General features: G+C 38.2%; 1 protein-coding gene across 2 annotated transcripts in view; it reads left to right on the forward strand.

The window, feature by feature from the left end:
* The window catches only part of angpt2b (angiopoietin 2b), a 228,559-nt gene that overhangs the window by 157,150 nt on the left and 57,054 nt on the right, over positions 1 to 14,355 (forward strand). For both annotated transcript variants that reach the window (XM_059954378.1, XM_059954377.1), the window contains exons 7-8: positions 132 to 233; positions 9,698 to 9,864. In XM_059954378.1, coding sequence (XP_059810361.1) covers positions 132 to 233; positions 9,698 to 9,864 — 269 coding nt within the window. The remainder of the gene's footprint in view (positions 1 to 131; positions 234 to 9,697; positions 9,865 to 14,355) is intronic.

Genomic DNA, 14,355 nt, shown 5'->3' on the forward strand with positions numbered 1-14,355 from the left:
TTTGTCAGAACTGATGGGAATAAATTGCAAAGATATTGATGATGAAGTGCATTAAGAACAATGGAATGTTCTGTTTTAAAATGTTAGCAAAAATAATTTTGAATCGCTCCCTTCGTTTTCCTTCCCGGTAGGTGTTCTGTGACATGGAGACAAACGGAGGAGGATGGACAGTCTTCCAGCATCGTGAAAATGGGAATGTTGAATTCCACCGTGACTGGAAGGAATACAAATTGGTGAGAAATGCTTTATGTTGATTAACAAAAATATCAGACTGAAAGTAATAAGTGATTATCACAAAGTGTGATTTGTATCAGAAACCATCACTTAAATTGAAATGAAAATAAGTTGCTAAGGCATCCTATTGCTTGAAGCCAAAGCTGAAATATATAAGGTGAAAAAAGAAGGTGAATACAGAACTGACTAGCAGAAGGTATGTGATATGGTTCAATGGTTCCAATTAATATCAGAGAATGTAAACATTATACAACCTGAAATTCTTACTCTTTGCAGACAGAGATGAGTTGAATTGTTGAATTCTAAATTCACATCTGCATCGTAATGCTGATGAAGGAAAATTAAAGCTGCAATATCTTTGATAGATTTGAAATTGTGGAAGGAAACTGAATACCTGTTTCATCAACAGTAGTCAAAGACTGCCAGAGGAAAATTAATAATATTAGCTTTGATTAAACAATAGTGATAGTTCAGAAAATATTGACTTTTGCTGCTTTTATCAGTTAACGGAACATCAGCTTTAGGATGCAGATGTGAATTTAGAAATCACAAATTGCTTTCAACAATTCAACTCGTCTCTGCAGATTTTGTTTTTACCATGGAGAGAATCACCTGCACAGACAAACTACGTAGTCTCTCTTAAAATACTAAAGACATCTCAAACCTAGTTATATGTGGTCTCTGTGAAATTTTAATGACTCTATAATTAGTACTCGTAAAATAATTTTAATTATCTGCATTGTAATTTATTCACTTGAACATTTCAAAATATAAGGTTTAAGAAATGTCAGCAACAAGTGAGCACAAATTGTGGGCTATTCAAAGATGCAAATAAGCTTGAGACTGAGGACATAGAAAGAAATTATCCAGAACGACAACTATTACCCACTTGGGCATCAGAGTTCAGAGTTCAATCCCGGCATCTTGTATTAGGAATTTGTACGTCCTCCGCGCAGAGGATTTCCTCTGGGTGGTCCAGTTTCCTCCCACAGCCGAGGACATACTGGTTAGTAGGTTAATTAGTTATTCATTGTAAATACAGTATTACTCAGGCTAGGGTTAGGGTTAAATCAGTGAGTTGCTGGCAGTGTGGCTCAGTGGGACAGAAGGAACTATTCCACACTGTACCTCCAAATGAAATAAAATAAAATATTCAAAGTAGAGTCAGGCACAAACAAATGATTTCTATACATGCAGGAATGTCATGATCCAAAAAAAGCTGAAAGGGCTGGGCAAATGATCATTTAGCAGTTCAATGGCCAAGTTTAATGTGCTGCTATTATCGATCACAGGATTCTCCAACATTGTAATGACTTGCAGTGAACCTTTAGGTTATATGTTCATTGCGCAAAGAGGAATCACTGTTGGCAAACATTCTTAAAAAACACTGAACTACTTGGAGAGTGGTGATGTCAGGAAGATTATAATGGGGAAAGTAAGGAAGTATGAGAAATTGACCCAGATCTGAATACCTCGCAGTCAACCCACATATCTTTATAGATGTGGCACCATTGTTCCAGCATTCATTGGCGACCAATGTGCAGGCTTCCTTTATTCACTGAATGCATTGTTAATGATAGCATAAATCCAAAAAGAACTTGATGCACCTATGAGGGAAAGGTGATGATCTGAACAAATTAATTAAGATGAAGTGACCTGCTCGGTAAGAATTTCAGAATCAGGTTCAAAACCACCGACATGTGTCATAACTATCTTTGTGTGCCAACATCTGGTGCTGTTGGCAGATCATCAGCTCGGTCAAAGACACTCTTTGGTCGGCCCGAAACTTAATGGTCTACCAGCACATGGAGATGTCCGTGGGGGAATGCTGCTGACTGGCACGTTCTCGGCTGCAGGAGTCCGTGCTGAGGGACGCACTTAGACTCGGTGCAGCCACCGCAAGGGCATGGTGGGGAAGGACCACAGTCTAGGGTTCTTCTCCCTTGGGAGTTGAGGGGTAGAGGTATTGGGGGTATACCCCCTGAATGTAAATATGAAAGAACAAAGTGCCATGTGGGTGGCAAAACTTCTGAACTTTGAAAATGTAAAGACAGTAATGGTACCAACTGTAAAGAATTGAAAGTCTTTGAATGGTTATTGTATATAATTTTATTTTTGAATGAAGTACATTTTGTTTATTAAAAAAAACTGTGTGTGCAATACATAAACAGTACTATAAATTGCAATAAGAAATACATATATATATATATAAAATATTAAAATAAAGTGCAAAAAGAGAGCAAAAATAGGTCATGGGTTGATTCATTGTCTATGAAATCTGATGGCAGAGAGGAGGAAGCTGTTTCTAGAACATTGAGTGTGTATCTTCATGCTCTTGTACCTCCTCTCTGATTATAGTAATGAGAAGAGAGCATGTTCTGGGTGATGGGGTTCTTAATGGATGATACCTTTTTGATGCATCACCTTTTGAAGAAGCCGTCGATGGTGGGAAGGCTAGTGCCCGTGATGGATTTGTGATCTGGTGGACATTGTGCATAGAGTGCTGAATTCAATGCAGTGTCGATACAGAAGGCAGGAAGAGTTTGCACCCATGCAGCTACTGCTGATTACGAGCACAATTGCAAATGTGATGAACAAAACAGTATTCGGATGCTGGAAATCCGAAACAGGAATTGTGTGATTGGAAACACTAAGCAGGTCAGGCAGCATTTCTGAAAAGAGAAAGACCATTTCTGGCCCAAGTTGATTCAGTTCTGCAGAAAAGTATCAGCCCTGAAATATTTACTCACTTTCCTTTCACAGATGCTGCCTGATGAGGTAAAAGTTTTCAGCATTTTCCATTTTTATTTTTAAGGACAATGACTTTTTTTATTTGAATGCCCAAGTAGGTGTAATGGAAGAGTTCTTGAGATTCAATTTATTTAATTATTTATTGAGATAGGTCATGAACTAGGCTCTTCCATCCCTTCAAGCCATGCTGCCCAGCAACCCTGATTTAATCCTAGCCTAATCACGGGACAATTTACAATGATCAATTAACCTACCAACTGGTACATCTTTGTACTGTGGGAGGAAACCAGAGTGCCCAGAAGAAACCACTAAGAGGAAGTACAAGCTCTTTACAGACAGCAATGGGAGTTGAACCCGGGTTGCTGGTACTGTAAAGCATTGTGAACCTTATGAACTCAAGGTATGTAAAGAACTGGAAGAAAATATTCTTGCTTGAAAACTTTAAAATGTTAAAACTTCCTTGCCTGAATATTTTAAAATACAATGTTTAGAAAATTCGGTGATGAAATAATTAGTTTGAGCCAAAAAGGTTTTTCTGAAATTGACCAAAACTGTTTCCATTAATTGGCACTGGGCCACAAACCAGAAACATCGAAAGATATGAAGTTTTATTTAACTCATTGATCTTTTTTCACACCAATTGGTGCATTGGGTACCAATTTTGCCTTTTCCATAACACTGGTTTCCACAATGTCGAAAAATTGCCAAACATTCTTAGGCTTAGGTTTGGTTCCTTGGTGGTGTTCTTGCTCAAGTCACAGGGGTTAAATTCAGCTCCAGGAAAGGAGCTTAGTGATGACTGACATGTCGTGGCTGCATTCTTCAGATGCAATACTTTAGAATAAAATAAGCCAAAATCTAGATGTTCAGAAATCACAACCAAATGATGGAATCTATCCTTGAAGACACTCTGAAGTAGGGCTGAGTCAATAGTAATCACAAGGAAATCTGCAGATGCTGGAAATTCAAACCACACACTCAAAATGCTGGTGTAACACAGCAGGCCAGGCAGCATCCTGACGAAGGGTCTCGGCCCAAAACGTCGACAGTGCTTCTCCTTATAGATGCTGCCTGACCTGCTGTGTTCCACCAGCATCTTGTGTGTCTAGTCAGTAGTAAGTTGCTTCTCTTGGACCACCCTGTCTAGACCTCAGCACTGCTTTGGTCCACTTATAAAGTAGCTCACTGTTGTGATTGTTGAATTTAATCATTGGCGAGATATCAATGTTGGATGATACATTATTCATCACAGCAAACATTTATTTATTTCAAAATTAAACTTTATTCATAATATATATGAAAAATTGCCAAATGAGGTCATTAAAGCAGCTGTAGATGAGGGCGTCCCCACAAAATCATTCAGGAATTTCACCAGTCAGAAGCCCTGGATGAACAATGAAATCCAGAATCTGCTAGGTTAGTTCAATGTTTGAGTGGCTTCTCCAACCCAACACAGGAGGAGCCTGGTTGATCATGACAAATACACATTCTCTAGGAGTTTCTAGGTGGCACGGTAGTGTAATGGTTTGTGTAATGCTTCACAGAGTCAGCAACCCGGCATCAATTCTGCCACTGCCTGAAAGGAGTTTGTACATTCCCCTCATGACTGTGTGTTTTTCCTCCAGGTGCTCTGGTTTTGTCCCACATTCCAAAGATGTACGGCTTAGGGCAAGCAAGTTGTGAGTATGCTGTCTTGCCACTGGAGACATGTGTAACTTGCAGGCTGCCCCCAGCACATCCTTGGACCGTGTTGGTCATTGACATAAATATATGTTTCAAAGTACATGCGACAAATAAAGCTAAGCTTTTAAAAGATCTTTTAATTTTTTTTCCCAGTAGAGTAGAAACTTAGAAAACCTACAGCACAATACATGCCCTTCAGCCCACAAAGTTGTGCCGAACATGTTCCTACCTTAGAAATTACCAGCCCTCTATTTTTCTAACCTCCATGTACCTATCCAAAAGTCTCTTAAAAGACCCTATCGTATCCACCTCCACCACCATTGCTGGCAACCCATTCCACGCACTCACTAGAGTCTTCCCTGAACTCAAAATATTTCACATTTTTATATAGTTACGAAGGAAGGTAACAGCAGATGATTCAATAGAACTTCAAAAGGTTGCATGGCCTTGTTTACTTCTGTCCTTTGTATCTGACAAACGATTCCATTAAGAACACGCTGTGATGGAATAGACACTACTAAATTATCTTGTATGTAAAAAAAACTGGGGTAGGAGAGTAGGGTTGTCCTACTCCAAGTACAGAGAATTGGTGAGACTGCTTCACCAATTGTGGACTCATCTGTTCTATGTTTCTAAGGAAGGATATTCTTGTGGTCGAGTAAGTGTTTGAAAACATAATAGTCCCTGGAATGGTGGATTTAGTAAATGTGAGATATTAAACTAATTAGGTTTTTACTCTCTTGAGTTTAGAAGAATGAATGACCTTTTTGAAGCATGCAGAATTCTATAGACCAGATATGGTAGATATAGGAATAATGTTTTCCCTTGCTGTGCTGTCTAGAACTTGGATCACTGGCTCAAAGTCAAGGTTTGGCCATTTCAGATAGGCATGAGAAGGGATTTCCTCACCTGGTGGATGGGAAGTTTTTGGTATTCTCTACCCAGCATGTCGGTGGAAGCTCAATCACAAAGCAATTTTGAGCCAGAAGTCAATTGACTTTTAGGTGTGAAGGAAAGGAAAGGAGTGCTGAGGGCAAGGATCAACCATGATCTTATTAAATGGCAAAGAACACTTTAAAGGCCAAATGGTTTACCCCAAATCCAAAATGGACGGCAACTTGCAACAGAACGATTTCAAGTCCAGAGTCTTCATCAGAATTGTAAAATATACCAATGGGCATCATTTACCGGAACTTATAACAAAAAACTTGAAGAAAATGTCTCACGATATACAAGGGCAAAAATAGATCACGTTAATTCCTCACTTGTGTGTTTTTCTTCATTATGTTCATTTTTACATATTTATTCTTCGTTGTAGTTTTTTCAAATTTTGATTCTTACAATTGTATAGCATTGTTTGTTGTCTTCATAGGTACTGATTGGGCTTGTAACATTTCCAAGTTCTGTAGGTGTCAAGGTCATCTTTTAACCCTAAACGTGAAGATCAGTCTATGCCATTTGAATGTCATTTTGGCTTAGTGCATCTTGCCAGCACAGTTTGCCTATAAATGAACTGTGACTGTTTTCTAGATATTACTGTACCCTAAGTACAAGAAAAGTAGCAAATAACTTCAAGGGTTTTCATTGCTACCATCAGGTAGAAGGTACAGAAGCCTGAAGGCTGACACTCAGTGATTCAGGAACAGCTTCTTATCCTCTGCCATCAGATATCTGAATGGACAATGAACCCATGAGCACTACCTCACCACTTTTTTATTTCTATTTTTGAACTACTTGTTTAATTTAAATATTTTACATACAGTATATACTTACTGTAATTCAGTTTCTTTTTCTGTTAGTTGTATTGCATTGTACTGCAGCCAGAGAGTCAACAAATTTCACGATATAAGCTGTTGATGTTAAACTTGACTCTGATTCTGATTCAGAAGGGTAGTCTTGCCCCCACAGGGTCACAGTAAAGTAATGGTATGTTTGGTCATTTTGTCTATACGCACATGCTGATAGTAGTACATTGTGTATTTCATATTAATGTGTCTCACACTCTTTAGGAATGCATGGCAGGCTTTTATGATAATTGATCAAATGGAAAAAAAAAGAACTTGCAAGTACTCAAGATTGTATAAATAATTTTTTCTTCATTGGTAAATTCTGAAGTAATGCTGATAGAAACCTTCTGCCTTCACAAGTCACAGCAGGGTGATCTGCACATTGTTATTGACACTTGTAGAGTGGAGATTCTCAGTGAAAAAATGGATGTTATATGGCAATCTGGGTTCTTTAAGTGAGATGTCACTCATCTGGAAATGCAGGGATGTTGCAGCAAGTAATTAGAATTATTAGAGTAGGGTTTTATTCTCTCAGTGAAGTTAGTACTTCACGATAGCGTGTTCAAAGTTCAAAATAAATTTATTAACATATTAAGTATGTATAAAGGTTACCATATACTACCTTGAGATTAATTTTCATGCAGATATTTACAGGAAATAAAGAAAAACAACAGAATTTAATGAAAAACTATACATAGTCATAGATTGGCAAACAACCAATGTGCATGATTAGACAAAATATGCAAGTAAAAAAATACTGAGAATGAGTGTTCTTTAAAACAATTTTATTGAATGTGAGGTGATTTTATGTGCATTTGGCTTCTTCCAGCTGTTTATTGAGTTGTACAATAAAAGTCATGATTTATAATGAAAAATTTTACTTTGCAAGGAGTTCCTTGTGCCCCATTCCTCTGAGAAACTACACTATGGGTGTTGAGCAAGGGACAATCCTTACCCCAATCTTCTCAACATGTCCACCTGCTCCCCCAGTGATAGTGTTCCTCTTCTTCTCGCTCCTGACGTTCTCAGCCTCTGCTTCTTGACTCCAAGACATCAGCTCTCCTTTCTCTTCACCTCCCGGCAGCAGTTGGCATTTCATGCAGGGCTTGAATTTGATCTTATATTATTATCCACATATTCTCTTCAGCTTGCTTCAGATTCTGTCAAGCACTGGAGGTGAATTACAGTAGCCAATTAGCAGTACAGCCCACAAATCTTTGAGATAGGAGAGGAAACAATATAAACCCATGCAGTCACAAGGAGAACAGGCAAAGTCACACAGACACCACCGGAGGTCAGGATTGAAATTGGATCCCTGGAATAGTGAGGCAGCAACACTTTTAGTTACATCACTGCATTTTGCTAAATCTGAAAAGCATTTACTGAGTATTTCATATTTTTTCCAAATAAGAATTTCAACCATAAAAAAATCAGAGGAGCATCATTGCAGTTATCTGTTCAATATTATGTCAACTATGACCAAGACTTGAACTGCTAAGGTTGATGCAGTAAATGATTGTCAATTGCAGGGTTCCTCAACAAAATGTTTTTAGACAATTTCCTTTGGTTCTTTGAAGATATGACAAAACAAGCCTACAATCATTCAAAAGTAATGGAAGCACATTAGACGATTTTATTCATTTGGCACAGAAATTATATGAAATAAAATGATTGCTTCTGGGCTAAGACATATTATTGAAGTAGCAAATAAACGATGTGCTTGTACCGAAGGTTGATTGCCTGACCTACTGAGCATTTCCAGTGTTTTCAATACTATTTCAAAGTTCTAACCCTGCAGCATTTTTATTTTTGAAAGAATAATTTTGTCTTGGTTAATAAACCCATAGATGATATACAGAAATACCTAAAGTATAATTATTGGACTCTGCATGCTGTAAATTGTAAAATAATTTGCACTATATCTGACTGTGCAAAGATAGAACATTCTCTGTCAAATGTCATTCCTGTTCAGCAGTGTGCTTTTTATTGGTGATAACCTTTGGACTTTGGTGTAATTGTATTTAAATGCATTATACTACTCATGCTTGAAGTCATTTTTCCAAAAACTGATACTTTTCTGCTTTTCCTGTGATTAGTTGCTAAGGTTCCTGCAGAACAACCCATTAGGCAATTATTTTTTAACGAAGCTGCAGAAAATTTTTATCAGTTACTACTGGTCATAATTAAAATAATACAAAAGGAGGCCATTTGGCCCTTAGGTCCATGCTGGCTTGCAGAGAAGGTATTACATTAATCCCATTTTCCCTGTACACCTGTAATGTCTTCTTTCAGTCACATTCTTTCCGCTCAGAGTGTCAGTTATCTCCTATTTTATACTTCATCTTGCAGGGATATGATCTATAAGCCTGAGATTACTTGGTTAAGCACTGTCGTCGTTTTGGGCCAAGACCCTTCGTCAGGTCTCAGCCCGAAACGTCAACAGTGATTCTTATAGATGCTGCCTGGCCTGCTGTGTTCTACCAGCATTTTGTGTGTGTTGTTTAGATTTCCGGCATCTGTAGATTTCCTCATGTTTACTTGGTTAAATTCATTTTACAAAGCCTGCATTTATAGTTAATTCCTGCTGAACATAGACCATGGTAGATTGCCAAACTATTTCAACAAACAACTTTAAGTAGATTGACTTTGGTCTGGAATCAATATAAGCTAAACTAGGTAAGGATGGCAAATTTCCTCCCCTGTACTTCATTTGTGAACAAAACTGAATTCCTTCATCTTTTGACTTTTAATGGCGGTTGGCAGTCCAACTTAAAGGTGCATTACCGCCACCAACTGGACTGAAGTGTGGTACAGAGAGTCGAGAAAAAAAACGCTTATAACCTCTTTTCAAAAGACTGAGTCTTTTTTTCACAACAGTGGTAGGTTTTTGGTCATCAAGCCAAGTTACTCTTTTAATAAAATTTCATTGTGCCCTGGTGGAACTTGGTTATTAATTTAGGACTTTAATTTAATTTGGATTACCTATCTATTAACTTAATTGTACCCAAGGCTGTTATATTTTCAGAGTTAACTAGCCAATGCACTGAAACATTTATCAGTATCAGAATCAGCTTTACTATCACTGATGTGAAATTTATTGCTGGGCAACAGCAATACAGTCGAAGGACATTAAATTATAAACACTACAAATTGCAAAAAGTGGAACAAAAGGTTTTTACTGAGGATGTTTTGTTTGTGAATCATGGTCATTGAATGATTGCTTGCCCCTGTTGTCCAATTAGGGATTTGGGAACCCCCATGGAGAGTATTGGCTAGGAAATGAATATATTCATCTGCTCACCAGCCAATCACCTCAAGTTCTACGCATTCAGCTGAAGGACTGGAATGGAAATGAAGCATACGCTGCCTTTGACTACTTCCTGTTGGAAAGTGAGGAGCAGAAGTATCGGTAAGTATAATTTGAGAGATTTACTTGTTGACTTGCAAATGGACATCACAAAAAGTCTAGGATCTGGGACTGGTTGTTAGTGATAGAAGAAAGGCTGCCAGGAAGTTTGAAAGTTGAATGTTTCCCTGGCATTTTCTGTTACTTACCACAGGAAATGCTATCAATTCCACCTGGAAATGACGCATCTCAGGAAAATCAGGAATATTTTAATTTGTAGTTTTCATAGGATGTTCACGATAAACTCCCTGAATAAGATAAATCAAAGTTATCTCTCAAGGGCAACATTTTTTTTGACAGTGAATCTGGTACTAATTCCTGGAACTATTGTTTACCAAGGTGTCACTAATATACATAAGAATATTCACTGTAACTATGTAAGGAATGTATAAACCTTGGTACAGTCGGCCCTCCATATCCGCGGGGGATGGGGTCCGAGACCCTCCCCCCACTGTGGATACAAAAAACGTGGATGCTCAAGTCCCTTATTTAACCTGTTTCAGTGCGGTGGTCTTCAGCACCCAGCGGAACAGTGTGGTGTGCATTAGGACCTGGCGGTGCAGCTCTGAATCCATGGTGTTTCTGTTCATGAAAATAATCACGATTGAAAATAAGGTAGAAGTAATAAAGCGATTGGAAAGGTGAAACACCATCGGTCATTGGAAAAGCGTTAGGCTATGCCAGTCAATGATCAGAACAATTTTAATGAATCATGTGAAGGCCCCGCCCCGAGGAAAGCTACAATTATTACGAAGCAAAGCAGTGGTTTAATTATTGAAATACATATGTTTCTTAAGTGTTTTATATGCATAGAAAGGTAAAATAAGTGCTATATACTAAGAAAAACGTTTGACTAACTGACGCTAAATAATACTGGATGTATCTATTCCGACTTCAAATCCAACTTAAAGACGAATTCGGGAATGGAACTCATTCTTAACCTGGGGACTGCCTGCACTTTTAAGTAAACACAAAGTACATTGCAGATGCTGTGGTCAAATCAAGACATACCAAAAAGCTGGACGAACTCAGCAGGTCGGGCAGCATCCGTTGAAAGAAGCAGTCAATGTTTCAAGTTGAAGGGATGCTGCCCGACCTGCTGAGTTCATCCAGCTTTTTTGCACTTTTAAGCCATTTCTAGATTAATTATAATACCTAATACAATGTAAATGCTATGCAAATAGTTGTTACGCTGTATTGTTTAGGGAATAACATCAAGAAAAAATAGTCTGTACGTGCTCAAACAACGAGTGCTGGAGAGAGAACTTCCGGGTTTTCCCGTTCTGTGGTTGGTTGAATCCATGCATGCGGAATCCGCAGATAAGGCCGTATTACTCAAGGTGTGAACAACAAACTGTAAATTTCCATGCTATTAATATTAGTTGCTTAAAATATATTTATCTGTTGTTAAATTGGACAAAACAGGATACAGTTTTGTTGAGGATTAAGATTCTGACTTATGCTGTGTCCAGTTGCTGATTTTGTTGAATATTTATTTTATTAGATATAGAAATACAATAGGTATATTAGGAATATAAAATTATGTAGGGCATAGATATGGTGAATGTTTGCAATGTTTTTCCCTTCAAATTGGGTATGACTTGAATATAGGTTTAGGGTAAAAGTTGAAATACTTAAAGAGAATATGAATAGGAACTTCTTCACTCAGAGAGTAGTTTATGGTATGCGCCAGCTTCCAGGGTTTAGATGCTCCATTTCTCAGTGGTTATGGCTAGCTGCTGAGGCCCCTTTAAAGACTCGGGACCTCTCCGCTAATTGGCAGCCCGGTTTTGGCATCAGGATTCTAATACTTAAAGAGCACCCGAACTTTGGGCTCGGTGCTCGATCGTCAGCTCACCTGAATTCAGTCTGTACTAGCGTCTTTGGATTACTCTCTCGTTTAGGCTCCTGTCCAGCGTATAGTCAAGAACCCTGTTCTCATCTGAATTGCAAAATTGTGTCTTAATTCTAGTCTCGGATACTCCCGCACTTGGGTCCTTGCCATCCTCACCTTGGCCGCTCATCACAAGTCGCACGAGTGTGGAGTGAGCTGCCCGTGGAAGTGGTAGATGTGGGTTCAATTGCCAGATTTCAGAGGAGTTTGGATAGGTACATGGATAGAGTTAGTATGGAAGGCTATGACCTGGGTGCAGCGGGGTAGGACTAGGCTGAAGACCAGGCCAGCATGGACTAGATAGGCTAACTGGTCTGTTTCTGTGCTCTATGACTCTATACTTCATACATATGATATGACCATAACTAGCTAGACTGGGATGTGTTACACCTCCTGAACTGATTGCTTGTTTAGCCATTTCGGAGAATATTAAGAGTCAATCACGTTGCTGCAGGTTGGAAGCTAGAAATAGACTGAATTGAATAGGGACAGTAGATTATTTTGCATGAAGGATGTAAGCGAACCTAATGGATTTTTACACTTTCCATAGTTCCCTGGATGCTAATAATAATTGATCATCAGACAGAATTTTTGGGTTGATAGTTGACTAAATTAATTGATTTAGCACCACAAACCAGTAGAAATATACTCTGTGCAAAATATCTGTGACCATTGTTCATTTAATATGCAACTAATATTCATCTCTCCAGTCACTGAAATCCAATTATTGAGATTATTGCTTTCCTTATACCTGATAATATAAAAATAACAGTATCTCAAGGCAGCAACTGCTCAGTGCTGTATCAATATTGTACAATAAGTAAGACTTAAATGATTTTTTGTTTGAGAGGGTATAATGCCACCTCAGATATAAGAAGAGAGCACTCTGAAGCCTATTAAACTAACAAAAACTCAAATTGTAACATCACCTACAGTGTTCTACGAAACATACTTTGGCAGTCTGCAGAAGAAACTGTTTTCATCTCTCTGGTCTCAGTTTGGTTCAAAACCTTTAAGATCCTTATCAGCATCGTAGATATGCTCTGTGGCTGTCAGGCCTCACAGGATCCCATCCAGTACAGCACCAGAAGCCACCTTAGTCTCTAAGTCAAACTGCATGTTGCAGCTCAAGGTCAATGAGTGTTGGAAGGCAAAAGAAACGTTTACAGGATATCACCAACAATGCTGGGCAATGCATGAGATTTGTGTCAGTCAAAACCTTAGTTTGCACAAAGTGCTGATCTTCACTGTCACATTTGAACATCAAAATTTAATTAATTTCACAAATAAATTGGTACTTAACTGCTTAAACAGCAGTTTATTTTTAATTATTAATACCTTGCCACATGTTTCCTGGCCCAATCAAAGACTATTTTGTGTTTGTATCTATTTTTAGTATTTTGCAAATTTTGGAGATTTCAGATTTTGTTTCAAAATTATTTTCTCCATTATGTCTTTATTCCTTTCTAAACATGTCTGACTTTAACTTGTTTAGTCCCATTTGACCTTGATGATTGACAATGCTTCTTTTCTGAAACCTTACATCATATTGGTTGAAAATATTTTGGTTATTTTGCTTACGTGGGTCCAGATGACCTGCCCCAGTGCCCTATTATTGATGACGAAAGAGAAAAGAACCCAATGATCAATACAAGGTTCAGATTATAATGATTATTTGACTTCTCGCTGGAAGGTGTCTGTCATTTTCTAGAACAGTTGATTATAATCCACACCTAATGAGTTTCAGGTGGGGATGGCAACATGCAGATGATATGGCACAGGATGTGCAATGGCATCTACAAGTTGCAACGCACTTCTAAAATTCATTCCATTAAAGGTAATAAATTTCAGAATGGACCAAAAGAGAATATCTAGGAAAGTTGTTGGTACAGATTACAAGCTCTGGAAAGGTACTGTTGTAAACCACCTCTTGATCTATTAGCCCACTGCTACCAATCCAATGCTGCTTGTTTCACAGTGTTATTTAATTTGGGAAAACAAAGAATTGTAGAGTTTCATGGCTACAGAAGTTATTATAGCCCTGGTCAAAGGTTGTGTATTTCCTCATTTATTTTGTATTGATGAAAATTAATCCTGAAATGATTCAAGCTGAAATGAATTATAAAGAATGGAATTTCCTGCAAAAAAAATGGAGTAACTTCAACTATGTCCAATAACAGTTATGACTGTGTATGCTTAATGATGTTATATGTGGTCCGTATGACATCCTATTCAAATCATTGGTTATATATTTGATGTTCAGTGGCAATGTTCTCTCTGATTTTTGTTTACAACTGTGTGGACCAACCATTGCTCTGAGCATGAAATTGTTGCATGGCCTGAAACTGCAATGAAATTAAAGAACCGTTGTATAAAGGATATTTCCAGCTGCGCAGCAACAACGGCTATGTACACGGGAACATTTCAGTTACCGTGTGGCCGCGTACCTGTATGAGAACAGCATTCACTACCATTCCACTCTAAGTGCTGACACATCCAAACTCACCCATCCTTCTGAAACAATTGTGTTTATGTTTAAAACAAAAATGATTTGAGAGTTAGGGGGCAGAAGTTTAAGGGAAACGCGAGGGGGTATTTCT

This window comes from Hypanus sabinus, chromosome 30 (assembly GCF_030144855.1).
Source record: "Hypanus sabinus isolate sHypSab1 chromosome 30, sHypSab1.hap1, whole genome shotgun sequence".
NCBI lineage: Eukaryota > Metazoa > Chordata > Chondrichthyes > Myliobatiformes > Dasyatidae > Hypanus > Hypanus sabinus.